Raw genomic sequence first — 23,438 nt, 5'->3', positions numbered from 1 at the left:
GTTAATGCAGAGTCTGGGATGATGAAGTTGTTGTCTTGTGAAAACTTTTGATGTATCATAGTTTTACCCTTTGCTAATGTATACATTATTAAAACTGCAGTGTGTAACCTTTATAAATAGTATAATTTTTACATATTTGTTAAAACTGCCATGTCGTGAGAATTTGAGGCAGATAGTCTGTGAAAAGCTCCATCTCCCCCATCTCCTCCCTGAGTTGCCATCTGAAAAAACATGCATCAAAAACAACCAATCAGAGCCAGGAGGAGGATCTTAGCACTGTCAATCAACCTTATGTACTGGTTTCTAAATGTGAGGAGAAACAACTTTACAGGAAAACTGTTTCTCCGCCGTCATCTGTGATCATGCATTGGTCTGTTGTTACTTTTCATTCATATGTTGAATGAAAAGTTTAATATAACAACAGATGAATTGGAGCAACTTCACATTTCTCTTTGCTTCAGGGTCGTCCAGAGCTGACACCTACTGCCATCAAGGCAGGAAAGCTCCTTGCCCACAGGCTCGCCGGCCAGAGCACCGACCTTATGAACTACGACAACGTAAGACACACACACACACACTCACACTCTCACACTAACAGTAATAAAAGCCTTCATCTCTCCGCACCTCAAGCGCGTGTGGCTTTTTACGTTTATCGTTTTCTGCCAATGTGAGGCTGTTATTTGGTTGGTCTCTCATCTGAGCCTCCCCTCCATCTAACTGCTAGTCTCTCTTTAGGATGATTCATGGCATAGTGTACCAGCATTTTCCACGACGGCGTCGTCCTGCGTTGTTCTCGGTATACGTACTCGTCTGTCAGCGGGTTGCAGTGAAGGTTTTATTACAGCGCCTGTGTTCAAAACAGATTAAAGGCTTGTTTTAGCTGCGTGTGTTGAAGTATTTGTCTTAAAATTCATCTTCACATATAAATATTTTAAGCAAAGGAGCATTTCTGTCGTTATCGAAATGAACATGGGCAGTCTCCACCTGCACGCGACGCTTTGGCAGTTTTGTAATTAGACGCTGCGTGGGATTTTCCCGAAAGAAATGAGCGGGGCCGTTTTGGCAAAGTGTAAACGTTCCCAATTGTGTTTGTGTGTGACAGGTGGCCACCACCGTGTTCACCCCTCTGGAGTACGGCTGCGTCGGCCTGTCAGAGGAGGAGGCCGAGAGGAGACGTGGGAAAGACGGGATAGAGGTGGGATCAGTCATTCTCATCCCGCCCTGGTCTGGAGCGTTAAATAATGGAATTTTTTTTTCTTTTTTTACCAGAGTTATTTAATAATAACACCATAAAAAAACTTCAATGCATAAAACATAAAAGCCTCAAAATTTTAAATAGTCTGAAATATACATATAAACATCCTTCCTAAGTGTTTAAACACCCTTAGCAAGCTGTGAGATCCGGCTTTTCAGCATGTTTCATTCATTTTAAATAAAAATCAACTTCCATTATAAAAAACATAATGTTGCTCTCCAGAGTCGGCTTGGATCATTTCACCATTGAAACACAAACAATTGGAGGCAGAACTTTATTATTCCCACAACCACTTCTGGCAATAAAATGGCCACTTAGCATGATGCTACCACGTTGGTTGAAGGTGCCATAGTTAAGTTAGTAAGTAAGTAAACTCTACTTATATGGCACATTTTACAGGTCAGAAACCACAAACGGCTTTGGAAAATATAAGACATAGAAGATAAAACAGAAGGACTAATTTGTCTTGTCCTTATTGACTGACAGGTCAGTCTTTCTCTTGTCTGATGCTAAGACGTTTTCCAGAGGGCATTTGGCAGCGGCCACGTTCAGTTGACCTTGAAGTAGTTGATCTGTTGGTTTAATGGTCTTTCTTTGTTGCCATCCTTATATTCCAGGTTATACCTGCTTAACACACACAGGTGACATTGGTGTTCCAGTAACTTCCATTTTATTGAACCTTGGTCACCACTAAGACTACACCCCGACTTTATGTCTTCTGACCTGGACAGTTTGGGTCAGATGAGGTCCAAGAGGGCACTGCTGAAAATGTTTACAGTTATGGGAAGAATAAAAATAATCTTTTATAGTCAGACAGCATCTCTCTGTGTGTGTCTTTCCTCTCTGTCTCTCCTTTTCTTTATTTTCTCCTTCTTACTTGCTTCCCATTCTCCCACTGGATCTCTGGCTGGCCCACTTCATTTCAGATCAATCAGAAGAAACATGTCAGCAAAAATTAAAAGCTAATTTAAGACCATTTCAGCCAGGAGATGAATACTTTGGGTCTTATCTTTATGCCTGCCCATTGTAGAAATATTTGCCATAACTTCATTGGGGAACTTTTACATTTTTATGTTTTAAATTCAGCACAAAGGAATNGGTGGGGGGTCGACGTTGTTCTTTGGCTCCAGCCAGGAAGAGGGGTCTCGGGGGTTTGTTGTTTTTGCTGTCCGATAGCATCTACATGGGTTCCTCGGGCCCCGGCTGTTTATTATGCTGGCCAGACAGGTTGTGAGGAGCCGTGTTCGGGAGGGTGGAGCACATGCTCCGAGCTCCATCACCATGGAGACCTGCTGTCGACAGCATCCATCAGTCATCTGCCCAGAAAGTGTCAGAATTTGCACCCCGGGACGTCCGTGGGTCTTTGGGATCCCAACCGAGCCCCCTCCCCTCTCCTTCTGCTTCTCAGCTGGCCAGATGTTGCTTAATCACCGTCACTATCTCTTGTGATGTTTCAGAGCGTTAGGAATATCTTGTCGGGTCCACGTCTTTCTCTCGTTGCATATCTACAAGCCCAATTGCCAACACGGTCAATAGTTTGGTCAACGATTTAACAGACGGGCATAAAACCTTTTTAATCAAAGTGCACAATCAAGATGAGAAAAAAATGTGTTTTTAACACTTTCCTCCTTCTGCTCTTGACATATTTCCACTTTTCCTGGTTCCTCCTCAGGAAGGGCTCCCGAAACCAAAACCCTTGGACTCGACAAGCTGGGCGTGCAGCTCAACCAAGAGACGGGGAAAATAGTCGTGGGCCCAGACGAATCCACCTCGGTGCCAAACGTCTATGCTTTCGGAGACATCGGCGAGGTAGGCCATCGTCGGCAGGCGCCAGCCTGACAGCAGTCATGATGCCGATGACAATGAGGAGAGGAGGAGCACTCTATAATTACCACTCTTAATTCTGACGGGGAAAAAAATACACAAGATGCCATGACACGCCACACCCATCCAGAAAACTGGAAATAGTTCTCTTAGTTAAAGCTTTTGTGTCTCACTGTGCTATTAGTGCAGCAACATTAAAAACACAAACTTCAGTTTCATTTTACGGGAATTCTCCCTAACAGACCAACTAGAAGTTCAGCTGAATTGGAAAGCAGAAGGAAGAGGAAACTTATTTTCAAATAATTAAGTCAAAGGACTCCATGGTGATTGATGACAACGTGACTATCAGTCATGCACTCCATAAATCTGCCATTTATGAAACAGAAGAAGCATCATTGGCAGCTTGCCATGTAGGGAACGCAGCAAACCCGGAAGGAAAAAAAAAAATCTCTTTCCTGCTTGGAGAGTAATTTGTGTCGGGTAAAAATGAAAAACTAATATGGCACTTCAAGTGGAGCACACCGTCCCCACTAGGAAACGTGGTGGTGGCAGCATCATGTTTAGAAGATGTTTGCTTTCAACAGGAGCAGGAAAACAATCAGAAATCAGAGGTTCACCTTTCAGCAGGACAACACTCTTAAACATAAAGCTTGAGCTACTGAAATGTTTTATCCCGTCGAAGTCCGGAGACAAATATCATGAAACACACCTGACCGACGTGTTTGTATAAAAGGAGTGGAGAATATTTTCAATCTGTAGATGTGCCACGAAAAGGAGTGCTGTTGTTTTAATTTAGGCAATAAAATGTTAACATTCTTATTTAAAAAGGAATTTAAATATTTGGATTTTTAACATTTTTCTTATATTGTATAAACAAGGCTTAAGTGTCTAAATTAAAAATCTGCAGAGTGTGCCATTTCTTTTTATCTGATTAATTATCAGAATAATTGATTGAATTATAGATTACTAAAATAATCATTAGTCGCAGCCTTAAACATTGCAGTAAAATACATGGATGTTTTCTGTTTCCATGTCAGAAAACAGAAAAAGGCTGTGAAGACTTTTAACTTCTTAAAGCATTTAGTGTCCAGTCAGTCTGAAAACTTGATCATCTTTCCAAACGTTTGTTGAAGCCTTTAGTTTTGGCTTCATTTTAATCATTTCTTACCAGTTTCATGCTGACATGCAGAGTATTTTGCTGTATACAAACATGCAGGTGAAATGTTTAGGCTAGCTGTGATAGCTTTACTTGATATGTTTTACCAATCAAAACTAGCTGGGAAAAAGCCACTTAACCTCCTTCTGGGAGCACATTTAAAAACAGTTAAATGTTCAAATTTTCACAATATCTTGGCACAGTGTAAGGAAAAAAATGAAATTAGAAGGAATTTTGGTTAAAATAAGAGCTGAAAGCTGGATGAACAAAGCTCATCATCACTTGTGTAGAAACTCATAAGTTGTTGTCTTGTGAGAGTTTTTTTTTTTCTCACCTGGAATAACTTTAATAATGTGATTGTAGAAGCTCTGGAGCTGGCACTGTTATTACAAGTCAAACCTGCTGCATGTCAGCGTTGTTTTTTCTACCACGACCAACTGGGAGCTTCCTTCCTGCCTCCCAGGTCTCATGACACACACACACACACACACACACACACGCACACACACACCCCTACACACATTCTCTGAGCCGCTGTGATTGACGGCTAGCTTTGATGAGTGCTTCTCTCCAATCTGTCTTCCAGCTTTTTCCCAACAGCAAAGGCGTTTTTTCCCCTCTTCAGGTAAAAACTGGTAGAATAGTATTTTTATTTATTTATTTATTTTATTTTGGTAATCTTCCATGCAATATGGTGACGCATTCTAACCGACTTGCAAACAGCGGTTGGAATGCCGCAGCGCGCCGCCGTATACGTGCGGAGGCGCTGGAGATGTTTGCTGATAACAGGATGTGTTGCTGATTTAACAAGTTGAAGTCGTGTCTTTAAAACTGCCCTGCAGCACTGCTGTTTCCTGAACGCCACAGTTGGTTGTGCGTCTCCATGGCTACGTGTTTGTCTGTTGGCAAGCAGCCAAAACAATAAAGAAAAACACACACAGGGAAAGATTTTCCAAATAATTTCACCCCTTTGAATTAATAAGCAGTTACTGAAATGATTGTTTACATCGTTTTATGCATCAAATGTTGTATGTTTTTTTTTTTTTTTTTAAATTACTAATGATCACAGTGTCATGTTCCTGGAACATTTCCACACTTTATCACGTATCATCCACGGAGCTCAGCGCATTTTACTTGGATTTTTATCTTGATACGGCAACATAAAAACGGTGAATGATTGTGAAGTAGCAAGAAAACTTTGCATGTTTTTCAAAATCCAACCTGAAGATGAGGCTGTCTATGTCCAGTCTCCTTTACTCTGACACTCCAATAATAAAAATCAGGAGGAGGAAAGTCAAAGGAAGATTTTCTCACAGGAGAAAACTCTGCAAATATGTGGGAGAGATTTCAAACCAAAACCTTTTGAAATTCTGCAGAAAGAATTCCAGTATCATTTTCAGAGACTCCACTGACCTTGTGTGACCGAGCATCCGCTGTTTATATGAAGGAAAATAGGCTAAAACATTCCAGTGCCTGGATGTGCAAAACTGGTCAAGAAAAAGAACTGGTTCTACAAAAAACCCGACTCAGATTCTTCAGCTGGAATAATTTAGAAACCCTATTGCATTTTGTCTCATCTTTGTCTGCTGATAACATTTGGCACTATAAGACGCTTTTTTTTTTTTTTTCATCGTTTGGCTGGTCCTTCTTTATGTATTTGTTTTTTTTCTTCTCTTTGTGACACGTTTTTTGACTGATGTGTTAAATGCTCCTTCATACTGATGGACATGAATCAAGGAGTAAACATTAGCGAGGCCAGCAGAGCACTGACAGCAGAGTGTCAGATTTCCAAGCCAAGGTCAACAGATTCTGTGAGTCGGTTTAAAATCAGGCAGCTGAACACAAAGTGTCACCTGATCATGTTCTCAACATGAACAAAGTCCCACTCAGGTTGATCATTTCTAAGAAAGAAAAAAAAAGAAACCTATACATTTTCTTTAGTTTGTTTTTTTCCCTCTACCTGACATATTTTTTAACTGATTAGACTTATGGTCCAGAAAATCTTAACAAAACTCACAGAGGATATTAAAATTTAACAAAATCAACGTTATTGCATTTCTGACGGGCAAACTAAAATGAACCTTTTGAGACTCCATAGTTGCTATAGTCACACATGTATTACAAGCCATTTTCTGTGGGTATGTTGAGTTAATGCAGAGTCTGGGATGATGAAGTTGTTGTCTTGTGAAAACTTTTGATGTATCATAGTTTTACCCTTTGCTAATGTATACATTATTAAAACTGCAGTGTGTAACCTTTATAAATAGTATAATTTTTACATATTTGTTAAAACTGCCATGTCGTGAGAATTTGAGGCAGATAGTCTGTGAAAAGCTCCATCTCCCCCATCTCCTCCCTGAGTTGCCATCTGAAAAAACATGCATCAAAAACAACCAATCAGAGCCAGGAGGAGGATCTTAGCACTGTCAATCAACCTTATGTACTGGTTTCTAAATGTGAGGAGAAACAACTTTACAGGAAAACTGTTTCTCCGCCGTCATCTGTGATCATGCATTGGTCTGTTGTTACTTTTCATTCATATGTTGAATGAAAAGTTTAATATAACAACAGATGAATTGGAGCAACTTCACATTTCTCTTTGCTTCAGGGTCGTCCAGAGCTGACACCTACTGCCATCAAGGCAGGAAAGCTCCTTGCCCACAGGCTCGCCGGCCAGAGCACCGACCTTATGAACTACGACAACGTAAGACACACACACACACACTCACACTCTCACACTAACAGTAATAAAAGCCTTCATCTCTCCGCACCTCAAGCGCGTGTGGCTTTTTACGTTTATCGTTTTCTGCCAATGTGAGGCTGTTATTTGGTTGGTCTCTCATCTGAGCCTCCCCTCCATCTAACTGCTAGTCTCTCTTTAGGATGATTCATAGCATAGTGTACCAGCATTTTCCACGACGGCGTCGTCCTGCGTCGTTCTCGGTATACGTACTCGTCTGTCAGCGGGTTGCAGTGAAGGTTTTATTACAGCGCCTGTGTTCAAAACAGATTAAAGGCTTGTTTTAGCTGCGTGTGTTGAAGTATTTGTCTTAAAATTCATCTTCACATATAAATATTTTAAGCAAAGGAGCATTTCTGTCGTTATCGAAATGAACATGGGCAGTCTCCACCTGCACGCGACGCTTTGGCAGTTTTGTAATTAGACGCTGCGTGGGATTTTCCCGAAAGAAATGAGCGGGGCCGTTTTGGCAAAGTGTAAACGTTCCCAATTGTGTTTGTGTGTGACAGGTGGCCACCACCGTGTTCACCCCTCTGGAGTACGGCTGCGTCGGCCTGTCAGAGGAGGAGGCCGAGAGGAGACGTGGGAAAGACGGGATAGAGGTGGGATCAGTCATTCTCATCCCGCCCTGGTCTGGAGCGTTAAATAATGGAATTTTTTTTTCTTTTTTTACCAGAGTTATTTAATAATAACACCATAAAAAAACTTCAATGCATAAAACATAAAAGCCTCAAAATTTTAAATAGTCTGAAATATACATATAAACATCCTTCCTAAGTGTTTAAACACCCTTAGCAAGCTGTGAGATCCGGCTTTTCAGCATGTTTCATTCATTTTAAATAAAAATCAACTTCCATTATAAAAAACATAATGTTGCTCTCCAGAGTCGGCTTGGATCATTTCACCATTGAAACACAAACAATTGGAGGCAGAACTTTATTATTCCCACAACCACTTCTGGCAATAAAATGGCCACTTAGCATGATGCTACCACGTTGGTTGAAGGTGCCATAGTTAAGTTGGTAAGTAAGTAAACTACTTATATGGCACATTTTACAGGTCAGAAACCACAAACGGCTTTGGAAAATATAAGACATAGAAGATAAAACAGAAGGACTAATTTGTCTTGTCCTTATTGACTGACAGGTCAGTCTTTCTCTTGTCTGATGCTAAGACGTTTTCCAGAGGGCATTTGGCAGCGGCCACGTTCAGTTGACCTTGAAGTAGTTGATCTGTTGGTTTAATGGTCTTTCTTTGTTGCCATCCTTATATTCCAGGTTATACCTGCTTAACGCACACAGGTGACATTGGTGTTCCAGTAACTTCCATTTTATTGAACCTTGGTCACCACTAAGAGTACAGCCTGACTTTATGTCTTCTGACCTGGACAGTTTGGGTCAGATGAGGTCCAAGAGGGCACTGCTGAAAATGTCTACACTTATGGGAAGAATAAAAATAATCTTTTATAGTCAGACAGCATCTCTCTGTGTGTGTCTTTCCTCTCTGTCTCTCCTTTTCTTTATTTTCTCCTTCTTACTTGCTTCCCATTCTCCCACTGGATCTCTGGCTGGCCCACTTCATTTCAGATCAATCAGAAGAAAGATGTCAGCAAAAATTAAAAGCTAATTTAAGACCATTTCAGCCAGGAGATGAATACTTTGGGTCTTATCTGTATGCCTGCCCATCGTAGAAATATTTGCCATAACTTCATTGGGGAACTTTTACATTTTTATGTTTTAAATTCAGCACAAAGGAATGTAGAATCTGGAAAAAATGTGAATTTTTACAAAACAAAAACTGTTAGAACACTGGCTTCAGTCACTCAACTTTGGGAGGAAAAATAGTTAAAATGCATCATAAAAAGCTTCAAATTAACATGATATTCAGGCCTCCTTCTACTTCTAAACAGAACCCTGTGATTCCAGCGTAAAAACCCACAGGAAGCTTGACCTGTTGTTGGATGAAATGGATAGGGTCTTTAGGGTCCAGTATATATTTTAATATACAAAAGAAAAAGAAAAAGAAAATCCGTGCGTATCTCATTTAAAAACAGCTGTACCATTATTGGAGAAATGGGGAACATAATCGAACAAGTCGATTATTCAGTTTTTGTAAATATTTGTATTTAATTTAGTTATTGTCATTGAAAGTACAATGCCCCCCCTCAACAACAGCTTTACAAACACTGACACGCACGCACATGCGCGCACACACACACACGCACGCACACACACACACACACACACACAGTACATTAGCGAGTGGCTCTTGAGTTTACCTGCCAGATGCTAGCAACACCTGCAGAGGGCTGACGATAAACGCGGACCCCTGCCCTTGAGTGACGGGCTAGCAGGAGGTCTGATTGAGGTGTGTGTGAGGTGACGACAGGCGCGCCGAGATCTGAGGAGGAGCCGCCCCCTCCCCAACCCGACAGCTGCACGGTCCTCTCAACTTGTGTCGGCACGTTCACTCGCAGAATCAAACTCTGTACGTCTCAGAGAGGACTGACGCACTGAGTGGGCTGTTTACGTTTTGGCAATTGAAGCTTTGCAGCTTGTTTTTTTTTTTTTTTCTCCATGGCAACACGTCTTCATTTTCAGTTGGATGCTAATTGCTAATCTGTTTGAGTTGTAATCGTGATCCCTTTAAGTTTGCTTTTTTGTTTTTGTATACTGTCAGCTTTTGGTTTTGTGAAATTTCACCAAATTTGTCATAGCCATCCTCATGGGTTTACACAATACCAGCTGAAATCTAACAAACCCTTTTTCTGTGATGCTCGACTAGATGTTATGAAGTCTTTGTGAACTGAAATGTTTATGTGTCTGTAGGTTTTCCACGCCTTCTACAAGCCACTAGAATTCACCGTCGCAGAGCGCGATGCCAGCCAGTGTTACATTAAGGTAACCCCAGAAGGACATCCCATCATCCTGAGGGTTCATTCATGATCCTTCAGTCTAAAAAAAAAAAAAAATAAGGATCGTTTCAACTCTGCATAAATATGGAAAAAGACAATAAGAGTAAAGAGAAAAAAGTTTCTGTTTCCAGACCTTGCATCCCTCCAGTTAAATATATTGAGCGAGTTGGACTAAACAGATTACATGTCAGACTTTGGTTGTCATTCAGCCAAAGCAACTGATTCATGGACCAATGTTTGGAGATGGATAGAGACAGCCGCACTCCAACCAGTTAAAATCAAAGTAATTATCTTTGTTTCTTTTGTAGCCATACTCCAGAAATAAGGGAAACTTATTTCACTCAACACACATGCAAGAACGACTAAACTTGTTCAGATGACCAGATGAGATATATTTTACTTAATATTTTTTGGGTGCCCCACATCTTTCTGATGCCGCCCTGGGCAACTGCCCATAAAGCCCTTATCTAAAACTGTCACTTTATTCACGTTTTCAAAAAGTGTTTGATTATCTCAAACCAGATGTGTCTGAAGATTCTCAGTTTTCCAGGTATTTATATTCAGGAAGGTTTAAGGGAAGCCATTTTGTTTTGTTTTATAAATGTTCCTCTCTGTTGATTTCCTGGGGAACTGGTGCGATGAGGCGACAGCTGCTTGTCTTTATCCAGCCAACTGACCGCTGTAATTTGTGGATGTGGATTTTCAAGTTCGCACACATAGACATGCACGCGCAGCTGGTGGCACAACACAAGAAAGTTGATAAATGCTCAACTTTTGTTACTGCCTGGGAAAACTTTCACCCTTGCCTGTCGTTTGTCGCTGCCTTTGTGTCGCGTCTGTCAATACGTTAGTTTATTTATTCAAAACATTGGGAAACCAAACAACAATCTTGGACATCTTGAGTCTGTAGAAGTGTGTAAATGTTCTTTGTAGTAAGTGTGTCTGCATTAGCTAGCATTGGGCTAATCCTGCTGTTTCTCCTTTTATCTTCAGGTTATATGTGACAGGGGAGGCGACCAGAAGATTCTGGGTCTGCATTTCACTGGTCCAAACGCTGGAGAGGTCATTCAGGGATTCTCTATGAGTTTGCAGTAAGTTCAGAATAATCCTGGCTTACATTTGTGTTTAATATTAACTATAGACCATAAGAAAATGACTGGGATAAGAGGTATTGTTTGGAGGTGACTGAATTTTGCAAACAGAAAAAAAGATTTCACTCAGTTTAACAAAGAGGTGTCGGAGTCACTGTTGGGACCTGAACTTTTACATTTATGTACTCACATTTCTGAATGATTGAGTTAATTACAAGTTGTTTTGCTTGCAAATGACAATTTTTTTTTTTTTACTTCAGGGAATAACTTAAATATTATTATAACAAAATTTGCTGAAAGAAATTAAATTCAAGAGCTTCAATAAGCTATGGACTAAATCTAAATATTTGTCATGAGAAATGATTATTTTATTACCATGGTAATAAACATAGCAACTAAGTAATTTTACATCCTTCTAAGTGACGTCTTGTTTTAAATGTTAATGTTTATGCTGCATTTAAAGGTCCTTTGTCTTTATGATTAAAGACCTTTTATTTTTACCTTTGTTTTTATTTTTATGAACTATTTTATTGTTTATAGCACTTTGAGAATTCTATGAATGTAATAAAACTTCTAAGTTAATTAAATAAATATTTTTCTGTTATTTGGTAATAAAAAACATAACCTGAGAAAACACATTGTGACTTTATAAACATTTGATATATTGTTATTTAAGAAACACGATGGTCAGGCAGTTACTTGGTTCTGGATTTGCTTTGTGAAAATATGTAATATCCCTGACCAGCCATATTTTCTAATAATATAGAAGAGAATTATTCTTTTTTTTTCTTTTGTTCTGATGGGATTATATATATATATATTTTTTTTTCAAACTTTGACCTAGTTAGAATTTTTGGTGTTAATACTAATATATGTAATGTAACGAAATGTCTGAATAATCAAACCTATGCAGAATCCAACATATTTCTGCATTTCAGACCATTTGATGTCACAGATCATCAGCTTTTATTTCTGAATAAAATCTGGCATTAATAACTGTATTTGTAATAACTCTATTTTTGTGCCGCTTCTTAGGTGTGGAGCCACATATCCTCACCTGCTGCAGACCGTAGGAATCCACCCCACCTGCGCTGAGGAGGTGGTCAAGATCCACATCACAAAGCGCTCTGGTTTGGACCCAACGGTCACCGGCTGCTGAGGTTAGGCCCCTCGGTTTCTGAACGCAGCGAGCACACGGGGCCCCTGTAGTGGGAAATTGAAGGGGGCTCTTCTAGGGGTTTTCCCAGTTTCACTTTACCTCACCGGGACTGGTCACTGCAGCTCCTCCACAGGAAGGTCTGGTCACAAACCACCGATCGGGGTTATTGTCAGCTAATGCCATTTATTAGCCAGGTCTGTTATTGACCCCTACACACAGATTTGTGCCTTGAAAGAACATAAGGTAATGAGAAAGAGAGCGAGGGCGAGAGGGCCCTCGTGTGGAATGAGCTGCTTTTAAATAGCCCGGCTCATCAATCAGGATGGAAACGCACATTTAGGATTTTCGCTGAGAATTCACAAGAAGCGGATCTGAATTTTCTTCTGAATATACATTCTGCAAATATTGTTGTTTCTCCGGCTGTACTTCCTGTCCATTAGTCTTCGAGGTGACACATACCATACGGCGCCCCCAACCCCCAAAACGTGACACTGATGGATGGCCCCAGGGCCGTCGCCGCAGCGACACCGCTCCATTTCCCATGGACACAAATAGTCAGCAGGGCTGCCGTCAGTCAGCCTGCAGAGGCCTGGACCGAGGAGTTTACCCGTCTCCATCCACAGGCGTGGACAAATATACTAATATGTTCTGTCAAAAAGCCACACGAATGCAAAATCCAAGACTTAACACAGCTCCAGTTCATTTTACCTCAGCTGCTCTACCCAAACTCACCCAAAGGCGGCGCTGTTGCCCTCCTGTTTCCTGCAGTGCATGCTGAGCAGACAGTGGAAGACGGGATGAAGCAGTCACTGTATAAAACATGAACCCGAACGCATTCAGGTTGCACATTTAATCCCTTTAATCCCCATTAGAGATGCGTGCCTCCAGAAGTCTGACTTTATTGGTGCCAAGCTGATAAGGGTTATCGGCTGTATATTTACACGGATGGCAGGTTGGCCCTCGAGAGTCATCACCCCTGAAGATAAGGCGACTTGTTTATATCAATAAAGCATTAACGGAGCCCCGCGTCCGCCAGAGACCGTTCAACCTGCCGCCTGCGTCCGACATCTTGGCCTCTTTAAAGTCGACGGGGCAGAAATCGAAGAACCGGCGAGTACGTCGGAGTTTGTTTTTATTTGAAGTTTAATCTGCCCCGTCTGATTAATGATTCCGATGAAGGGAGTGACAGACCGTCAGGAGATGGTGGGGGCGGGGGGAGAGAAAAAAATAGAGCAGGAAAGCTACCAGGTTTGTTTGAGAGAGAGAGAGAGAGAGAGAGCCGAGTACCAGCCCCGGTTGGGGAGGGAAAGAGGGGGGATTCCTGTGTGCTCTGTTCAGGGCCGAGGTGCTGACTGAAGGACCCTGACCTCCGCTCAGCAGGAACAGCTTGACTCTATCACTTGGAGCACAGAGGGCTCATGTGGTGTAGCAGAGCACAGCAGGGGCCTGGGTGGAGGGGAGGAGATGAACTGGGGGGCAGGGGGGGGCAGCATGGGCCAGGGAGCAGACCAAACCAACCAACACAATACTGAGCAGTGCCCTGGGTTACTCAGTCTATGTTCCTGTGCTTAACGAGCCACTTCAGGGGGCCGCCAAGGTGGGCCCGAGGCAGCGCAAAGGAAGTCATTGAGACTGTCAGCCAAACTGTAATATCTGTTAGTTTTTTACCCTTCACCTCCCCTTTTACCGGGTCCCGTCTTCTCTCCTATTTACCGCTCTATCCAGCCGTTAACGCGCACAAAAAGATTTATTTCTTGTAACTTTTACTGAGATATGTCACTGTTTGGTATTAATATTGAGGTCAAATACTTGCCCTCAGAGCTTCAGCGGTGCGAGTGGGGGTCAGGGCTCAACTTTCAGGTCGGCCAGCTAATGATGACCTGCACTCAAAACCAGAACCTGGGGAGTGCAGGCCTGATGTCACCTGGCCACAAACCAGCTGTAAATAAACCGAGAAATTAAATTTTACAATAAAGCTTTGAAATCTGTTATTTATATGTAAAATGATAACGCACTCGGATAATCGTGTCGATAATAAAGAAAGTGGTTCAAAGTCTGAAGGTGCTGCTGTTTCAACATGAGTATATGATAAAAATAAAACAGAACCATTTGTAAAGGGAAGACGAAGCGAAAGGTGCTTTAAAAAAATACCCATTAAATATTAAGAAAGATTCCTGCATGCCAATTATTTGTAAAGAGAAAGAAACTCATGCTAATGTGTGAATGCTAGACTGAAGCTAAGTCTAGCACTAGATTAGCTTAAGTTAGCATTAACTGCTAGTCTTGCTTTGTCCAAAAAGAGGGGAACTGTGTGGGTGTTGCTTTTATTCAGAAGCAGCCGTTTTGTTTTTAACACCCAGACTTTTATCATTAAAAAAAAAAAAAGTCCTTTAGATTTAACCAAGAATTCTCATTTCCTTGAATCACAAATTTCATGCTAAGCTAAAGAGACATTTTTGTTGTTACCTTGACAATCATTTGCTCCAAATATTTACACCTAATCAGTCACTGTGATTCTTCACTACTTCATACTTCTGCAGGTTACAGAAAATACCTGAGCAGATAAAACTAATCTGTAAAACTCATTAGATTTATGAAACCTTTAACCTTAGTTAAAAATGAAGCAAAATATTCTGAACTGATCACAGATTAATTTTTTTATCTGACACATGAGGGTACTGTTCACACAATAATAATTATTTTTATCCACGCTAAATAGGGATGACAACCACAAGTGGAAATCAAATGTATTATATTTTCCAACTCACTACGTGAATGAAATTAATCATGAGATTTATGCATTTTTATATTTTTTTCTTTTAGCAACACAATTTAACTAACTAAAAAGAGAGGTACACTGGTTATTAACCTTTTATGTCTAAAATTAAAGTTCATGACTAAAAATGGAGAAGCTTGAATTCCAGTTGTCAAATAGATGAATTAATACGCAATTATTTCAGAAACGTGCAGTTTATTTGCTTGGTTTTGCTAAATTTAGTCTTTCAGATGAGGAAGAAGTAAAAGAAAAACCTGAATTTAATGCTTTAATACTATTCACTGTGGGACAAAATGACTCAAATCATAATGAAGCTTAATATGATGCTACATTTTGTCATGTAAGATACTATTACACGGGTGGCTAAATGCTAAACGTGTAGGCCATCTGAACCCAAAGCATTTTACTGAAATACATAAGTTTGCTGTATTTGATCAAGAAAATGTTTTTTATTGAGTAAAAAAAAAAGTTTCACACCTGTGGAAAAACCCCACGCCAGTCTAAATGATAAGAATGTATATATTATGTTGCACAGTGTGACAGCAGACATCGTGCAGCACATTTCCACCACAGCTGATGCGCCGGTCCATCTGAGACGTTTTGATGGCAACCGCCGTCAGAGTCGACGGTCACTCTTTGACCCCCGGGTTGTCTCCGCTGACAGCCGGCCCTGCTATGTGGCCCCGTCACTCAGCTCCGGGCACCAACAATAGCAGAAAATTCCAGCGTGTTTGTTTGGTTAAGGAGAGAGCTCTCTGAAACCCCTGAACCTCCTCGAGATCCACGGCAGCCTCACTCACCCTGCGCACCGAGCCGGTGTCGGTCCTGCTCAAGAAAGACGGTGGGAGGAAAGTTCAGCCGCTCTCTCAAGAATGCTCGGCCCCCCGTTCGGCAAAGTGTGTCTCCTGTGTTGCTCCACAATGGAGCAAACGGGTTAAATCCACCTTGAAATGCACTTAGCAGAACATGTCAACATGTCAGGGTGCGCTCTGCTCTACGCTCCGTCTTAATCCAGCCCATTGAACGCTGACAGTTGTCTGTGAGTCAGATATTCACGGGGTCTTTGTCACTTTAGCTCTTGAGCTCCAGCAGACCTGCTTCGGGGTGAGGGGGAGAAAAGCAGAACTCAGGTAACATGTTAAAACACACTTGCTAGTCGCAATGCGCTGCAGTCACAGCTAAGGCTTTGGGATGTGGAGAAACGGATCCAAACCTTGTGTAAACATGTGTTAAACGTGAGGGAGAGGCTAAACCAGAGCAAGGATTACTGGTTGAGAGACGAATATGGCGCAGTTTTGGCCACTGTTGTTGCTCTGGCGGTATCTGGCTCAGGAGCCGTCAGGCTGAGCTGCCTGCAGGGCGTGGATGGAGTGCAGTAGCTGCAAACAGGATCTTCTGGGAACTTTGTGTCTAAGAAGAAGGTGCTTGGTTGGATTTACCTACAGATTTCAGTCAAGTAGTGTGCAAAGAGGTCTCTTTGATTAAGGTGTCTGGATTCTCATCAGGAGTCTTGACAGCCATCCATCAAAGCAGGAGTTTAAAGGAGAGCAGTATGATGTTTTCCAACCACTTTGTATAATTTTGTAGCACAGTTCAAGTAACTATGCTGCCTTCAGTTGTTATAAAAATGTTGTCTATGTTAAATATGACTTGAAGTTGGGCCCGTGTCTCCTCAAAAACTCCTGCTATTTCTGAAACTTCACCTCCAGGAAGTCATCACAACATGGCTCCTCTATTAACCCTTTAACAATGTTTTTATCAGCGTTTCACTGAGAAGTAGCTCATGTAATGAGCTCAGTAGATGCACAGTTTCACCAGGTGTTTGCTAATTGCTGCTGGCTAGTCTGAAGGAGCTGAGCGGGGGAGCTTGAGAGCCTGGAAACCATCTCAAAGGCCGTCATAGCCCAACCAAGCATTTTGCACAGCTGAATGGTTTGCCACGGGAGATTCAAGGATTTCGTAAACATGCATGAGAAAGAATCAAAGCAACACTGCAGGTATGTTTTTGATGAGTCAATAACATTATAACTCAATGTAAAGCTAAAACAAATTTATTTTACATAATTCTGCCCCTTTTTCAATGTTTTATTGGCTCCAGTGGCCTTTATTTGATAGTGAATTGACAGAAAAGTGGGTAATGAGAGAACAGGGAGGGTCATCAGGCCGGGACTCAAACCTGTGACGGCCGCGTCGAGGACTAAGGCCTCCATAGGTGGGTTGTGCTTAATCCCTGCGCTGCCACAGGACTCCTTCTGCCCCTTTTCTAAACCAAAACGAAGGTTCTTCCTGATGTTTTACAGTTTCACACACTGCCGAGAGCATTTCCCTCCCATCTGCTGTGCCAACACAATCTGCATGCTGCATACTCCCAATTGATAATGTCAAGGTTGTCTCATTTCTTTCCCTCGCCCTGACGTCAGCGAGTCTCTTTGCAACAAATGTACCCTCTGCAAAACTCCCATTGACCGTTCGCTTCCTCTTTTGACATATTTGGATGAAAAAGGTAGAGTGATAAAGGAGGAGGACACCTGTCAAGGTGAGGGTGCTTTTTTTCTTTTTCTNAAGGTGAGGGTGCTTTTTTTTTTTTTTTTTTTTTTTTTTTTTTTTTTTTTTTTTTTGGTAGTCCAGCAGAAGTGGAGGGCCAGTGAAGTGACCTTATCTGACCCCTGATAAGAAAAGGAATACCCACAGGAATGGCCTAAATTCAATGCATGTGGCTTGTCCTGGGATGCAGTTATTTGGAAAAGAGATTTACTGTAGAAGCAAATGGTCTTACACAGAAGACAATGGTATCTATCTGCAGGCGAGTAAGATGTTTGCTTTATGTTCATGTAATCCCCAAAAAGTCATCTAGAGAGTGATTCCAATCAGTAACCTCAGCTCCTAAATCATTTAGTCAGGTCTTCTGCCACACAGGAAGCCGTCTTATTACCTCTGGAAGCAGCGCAAAGATTTACTGAGCTCATGTTTGATGACAGCACACAACAAAGGAGCCACATTTGTGTGTACGTGTGTGCGCGCACGAGCGTGCTCGACTGCCAAATCGTGTTGGTTTAAACCTGAGCTGTTTGCATGCAAAAACAAATCACTTTCGCATTCTCTTAATGTCTGGATCCAAACAGGACGCGTCACGTCTTGTTCTCTTTATTTGGACTCAAACAACCTCTTAGTCACCGTCTGCTGGATCGGATACAGTTTCCTTCCCTACATCAGTCGTCATGTCGATTTAATTACCGAATTGATTTGCTGTTGACTACTGAACCAGCCCCGAGATGAGCAATAGGGCCCTAAGTGGGCAAGCTGGTCTGGCTGAGCTTCAGTCAGGCCATTAAAACTAAAGAACAATGTCATTGATAAAAGTAAAGGAGGTGGATGAGTGGAGCTTGCCAACAGCTGACGTCATCCAGGACATGCTACGGTGGAAAATTGTCTGCTCCCTGAAAATTGAGCTGTTAGCATCTCATGACAGTTCAACAGACGGCAACGTCCCTCAATCAAAGCCCTTTTCAAAGTCATTGCAGGACTGACCACTACCCAAAATCCTCCATACCCACATCATCATCATCATGCACAATGACGATCTGACGATGCTACAAAGCAAGGAGAGCACTAAACAGAAATGTAAGTACGATTAATAAATCAGCGCCACCAGTGAAACCTGATGTTCCCAGATGCTCTTAATCTAATTTTACTGAACTTCAGCAAATTTTACAAAAGAGAATAGGAAATTTCCAAATCCTGCATGATCGAAGCAGGCAGAGTCGAATTATACTGAATCTGGTTTTGCTGTAACAGCAGCAAAAGGTGATATCACATAAAATCCCAACCACAATACATTCACTAATGAAAATGTTCAATAAATGCAGGACAGTGAATACTGCTGACTTTGGTAGACCTCTTTTTATATAATATATTTTACTGCTATTGAATTGTTCTAAACTTGCCAAAAAAAAAACATATATGGTGAACATTTCCTAAACTGTCTGGATAATACATCTTGAAATGAAGCTAAATCTTAAAAACCCAGTGTTACATCAGCCTAAGCAGCCCAGAGAGGACATATTTCCGCTCTGATCTGAACTTGACACAATTTAGGAGCTAATCCGTTTTACAAGCTGCTGCCTAACAAACTGCTTTTTGCTTCCGACAGAATTCGCCGAACACCAGCAGAGCCGAGAAATCATCAACACCGAGCTGACAGCTTCCCTCCGACAGGGTCTGCTTCAGGGCTCAGGTGTTATCAGTCTGAGTCACGTCACATAAATCAAAGTGTCTTCCACTGCCATGACTGCTTGACTGCTTCCCCCAAACTGCAGCCAGCACATCTGGCTGCAGTTGGGAGAAACTGCTCCGGCCTGAGCTGCGCACAAATCACAACTCCCGTGGATTGTCATGTCCACGCCACAGCCATCCTTCTACTAGGACAAGACGCAGACGGGTCGAGTAGCGGAGACAGACTGCACGTCAACCTCGCCTTGTGACTTCTGTCTGACAGATTCTGTCCTGTTTAGTTAATAAAAGCGGCGGGTGGCTTGTGATTGAATCAGGCTCTCACATAAACACTGAACTCAATTGTGGATGTGCTGTGTAAGCTGTGCTTCTTCTGAAGCACAGCTTACATAGTTATGGCTGACTGGGTTTATTTTTTTGGCGCTTATCTGAAGAAAGACACTGGTCTGTATTTGCATGAGACGGTGCGTGACTGTACCATGTGTGGTCAAGCTGGAGAGAATCTTGTGCAGCATTTACTTGTGTCCACACTCGTCACCTTGAACGTTCTATGAACGCTTGCAGACAACGTTCGCTGAACGTCAAAATAAAACACCTTTAACTTTCTAATGGACATTGTCTGCGAACGTTCAGCCAACATCTGGCAAACGTCCAGCCAATGTTCAATGATGATGTTTCATTTTGGCGTTTGCCGAATGTTGTCTGCAATCGTTGAAAGTTTGCAGACAATACTTTGCCAAACATCATAGTGGCCTGGATTAATGACATTGAAGACTACCAAGGCAAAAGTATTGATAGAAAAATAACACTTTATTCTGCTAGACATGTATGTACATAAGAGATATCATCAGTAAAACATTCATCAGAAAAATACTGTAGAAGAGCATCAATTTTAATGCAATAGGTTTTGGAATAAAAAATGCATAATAATAAGAGGAAGAAGAAGAAATAACTCAGAAAATGTCAGCATTTTAAAACATCCATTACTTAGATAAATACTTTAGGATATATTTCCAAAAACTTAATGCTGTGATGATACATACACAGACTGTTAAGTCTGACAAGAAGGTCAAAATAGAGCAAACAGGTAACGGGGCAAATAACTTTTTCAAGTCAGATCGGATAGAGATCTTTGAGGATTGCATTCTATTTACTTCCATCTCTGTCCATCTTCCTTCCCTACACAATGACACTGGTACTTGCATTAATGTTACTCCTTAAACACTAAAAGAAAGACGATTAAATCTTGAACATACATGAGATGCATTCACAAGCACTGTTTCTGATGCTTAGCAGCAAGATTAGAGATAATATTTCTGCTTGTTCTACTCGTTTTTGAGGACAGGACCTTGAGAAACGGCTCCGTCTTTAAAAATGGGGAGTTTCACAAAAGAACTGATAGGAACATTAAGCCAGACACGGGTTGCCTCCCTGCTTTCACTGCACAAAGGGAGGACAGTTCGGTGTTGCTGATAGTGGCATTAAAACTGCATTTTGCTCCACTCCTCAAAGTGATAGCCAGCTCGGTCACTCCTCGCCCTCCCTGACTTCTCTCCGTTCTCACCTGCAGAGATGCCCAAGAAAAACATGAGCCAGCAAGGCCTCGCCGTCACATGTGATGATACCGGCACATACTTCTTCTTCTACAGATGCATCTTAATGGACACTCATCCATGTGCTTACAGCGTTCTAGTCTTGACTGATTTCAGAGTTAAGAAAAATACCTTGGTGTGTTTTTAGTGTAATTTGATAGAGGTTTGTACTGCTGTGGTACATCTACAAAATCACTCTGACAGGCAATAAGATGTGAAATTCTGGGTCTACTTTAGACCATTCCTTACTTGTTTGGTAGTGTTGCAGGTTAGTTTTTACCAAAGGGGTCCATTAAAGTAGCCCTCCTTTTATTATTATTCAATTCACAGTGTGTTATGCACCAGTACTACTGGGAGCTAAACCCACAACCTGATGCTTCCACCTACATGCTTGACAGGTATTACTGGGCCTCACCTTGACTCCATAGCTGCTCTGTAGGCCAGTTAGCTCCCATCTGGAACGAACTTTTCTTTCTTGTTTGACATCTTTTCAGTCCATGTTGGTGTTAAACTTCCTTATTCATTGACAGCAGCACTTCTGTTCCAGGGTACGCTTCAGCCTTGGTTATTGCTTGGTTGTTCCTTTTTTTTTTTGTAATCGTGCGGCTACTTTCTGGAGAAATTGATACGTCCATTTAATTTGTACTGTTGGATCTGCATTTGTCAATAAGTGGCGAGTTCTTGGGTCTTCATGAACTTCACTGGACTTCACAATTTCTCCAGGAATACAATGAAATTAGAAATGTACAGCATCCACAGCAACTTAAGTTTATTGGCAAAATCCAAAAAGTTCAAGGAGCTAGCTAGATACAAAACAAAATGTAAAGATTGCATTCACTGATCAGGTGTGGTCTCAGGTATGCAACAAAGGGCTTTCTTTGGTTGCATCAGGTGTGCTGAATAAAGCACAATTCAAACTACTGGGCAGTTGACAGTAACATCAATTATTTTAGAAACATCAGTCAAGAAAATTGTCAAAAGCATTCAGGGACGCAGACAATAAGATGGCAAAGACCCTGGACAATTAGGTCAGAAGCATATTTTGTAGTTTTAAAGGAACAATTGCTTCACCACCTAAACATGGATAGACAGATGAAGTGTTCTACCACTTTGAACACTTCCCAGAAGGCAGGTGTTCAAAAAGTCTTACCACAGTAAATTGACTGTGACCACTCACCTCACCAAAACCACACAAACTTAACATGTAACATGTTTTCTTCCAGAATTGTCTGTGATTTAGCTCCATCTATCCACTCCGTTACTGTGGGGATGAAGAGAGCGTCCCCACAGTATCATTCAGCATGCGTTAGTGTAGGGATGAAATGTTAACGTTAATCTGTGTGTTCATTTCTGTGTTCATTTTCTGCCGTACGTTTTCTTTTGTTACTAGGCTTACTGTGTCCTCTACCTGTTGTGTGGCAATCCAGACTTTACATGCCTTTCTTTCAAGAATAACGTTCATATTCTTCTTCACATTCACACAATAAAATCCCAGAAAAATGTGGAAAAACAAGATGTTATTTTTTTTTATTATTGTTCAAATTTTAAGGTTTAGTCATGAGTTTTTCCAGAGACTTGTACCTCTCTGTGATAAGAAAATAGCCTGGGGACAGAATGCCAACAGACTGGAGCCTCAGAGATCTCATCCGTTTCAATCCCACCGTGGTCCGCTGGTTGCCCAGTCTGACCCGCAACCTTTCTAATTTGGTGATGAGCTGTAAAGTGACCTGCCTGCCCCGGGTTGCAACAGGAGTGGGATTCCAGGGATGGGTGACACCGTAGAAGGCACGCACACACACACACACACACACCCCACCTCCCTTGTCACTCTCTCCCAGTCCCCCCTTGGACCCACGGGGAGACCAAGGGCCCCCCGACATTATCCCTCTGCACCCATCCAACTTATGGGTAAGGTGAGAAGCCAGGAATAATTGATGATGATGTCGGCAGTGCTCTCTGTTTGGGCAGAGCAGGAGACACTTCCTCACCCTCCTGCAGAGGGCTTACTGTCCTGACACTTCCATTAGCGCTAATTGGTTTGAAGTCGGCCATTCCATTGGGCGCTTATACGTTTTTGATCTAGTGAAATCATTTTATTCCTCTGTTTCTTTGCTGTTTAGTTTGATTGATTTTCTTAGTCTCAAACTGTCTGCTTGCTTTTCTCTCTCCTGCTCAGCCACCTGCACTCTTTATTGTTTCATTTTTTGGGGGAGGTGAGGCAGGGGTGGGGGGGGAGTTCAGGGATATTGACTGACTCTAATCCAAGTCCACAGAAGAGGTTTAAAGCACTCTAGTTTCAGCTAATCTTCCAGCTCGGGCCTAGCCGGGCATGAAAGTCGCTTTTTCCATGATAGGAATGGACAAATAAAGGTTTTTCCCAGCGCTCCTATGAAAGAGGCCTGTGTGCGCTGTGGATTAGAGCCCAGTGTTTTCTGTCTCTGTTTCACAATTAGACTGAAATGGATGATGCCTCAGTCTGTGTTTATTGCAAAAGTTTTTTCTTTGTTTTACGCAAGACTGCAAAATCATACATTTTGCTATATTACAAGAGCAGTTATGAAAGTAGATCTTCTTAATGAAAAATGTGACATGTGTTACTTTGATGCATTCAGAATGAGCTAAAACCAACTTTTCCTTTTATTCTCCAGGCCAGCATGCCATCAAAATGCCATCAGGCTTTAGATCTAAATAGTGCAGATGA

The 23,438-nt window shown here is 41.7% G+C and overlaps 1 protein-coding gene across 1 annotated transcript in view; it reads left to right on the top strand.

Annotated features, from left to right (window-relative positions):
- Positions 1-14,199, top strand: part of txnrd2.2 (thioredoxin reductase 2, tandem duplicate 2) — a 35,423-nt gene extending 21,224 nt beyond the window's left edge. Inside the window, exons 13-17 of the mRNA XM_007556942.2 lie at positions 462-557; positions 1,103-1,195; positions 9,804-9,875; positions 10,883-10,980; positions 12,016-14,199. Of these exons, the coding sequence (XP_007557004.1) occupies positions 462-557; positions 1,103-1,195; positions 9,804-9,875; positions 10,883-10,980; positions 12,016-12,139 (483 nt within the window). The 3' untranslated portion in view covers positions 12,140-14,199. The remainder of the gene's footprint in view (positions 1-461; positions 558-1,102; positions 1,196-9,803; positions 9,876-10,882; positions 10,981-12,015) is intronic.
- Positions 14,200-23,438: the final 9,239 nt, after the last annotated feature.

Source organism: Poecilia formosa, unplaced genomic scaffold (assembly GCF_000485575.1).
Source record: "Poecilia formosa unplaced genomic scaffold, Poecilia_formosa-5.1.2 Scaffold82, whole genome shotgun sequence".
NCBI lineage: Eukaryota > Metazoa > Chordata > Actinopteri > Cyprinodontiformes > Poeciliidae > Poecilia > Poecilia formosa.
Note: the sequence above shows the minus strand (reverse complement) of the source record. Positions and strands in the feature narration are given on the sequence as shown.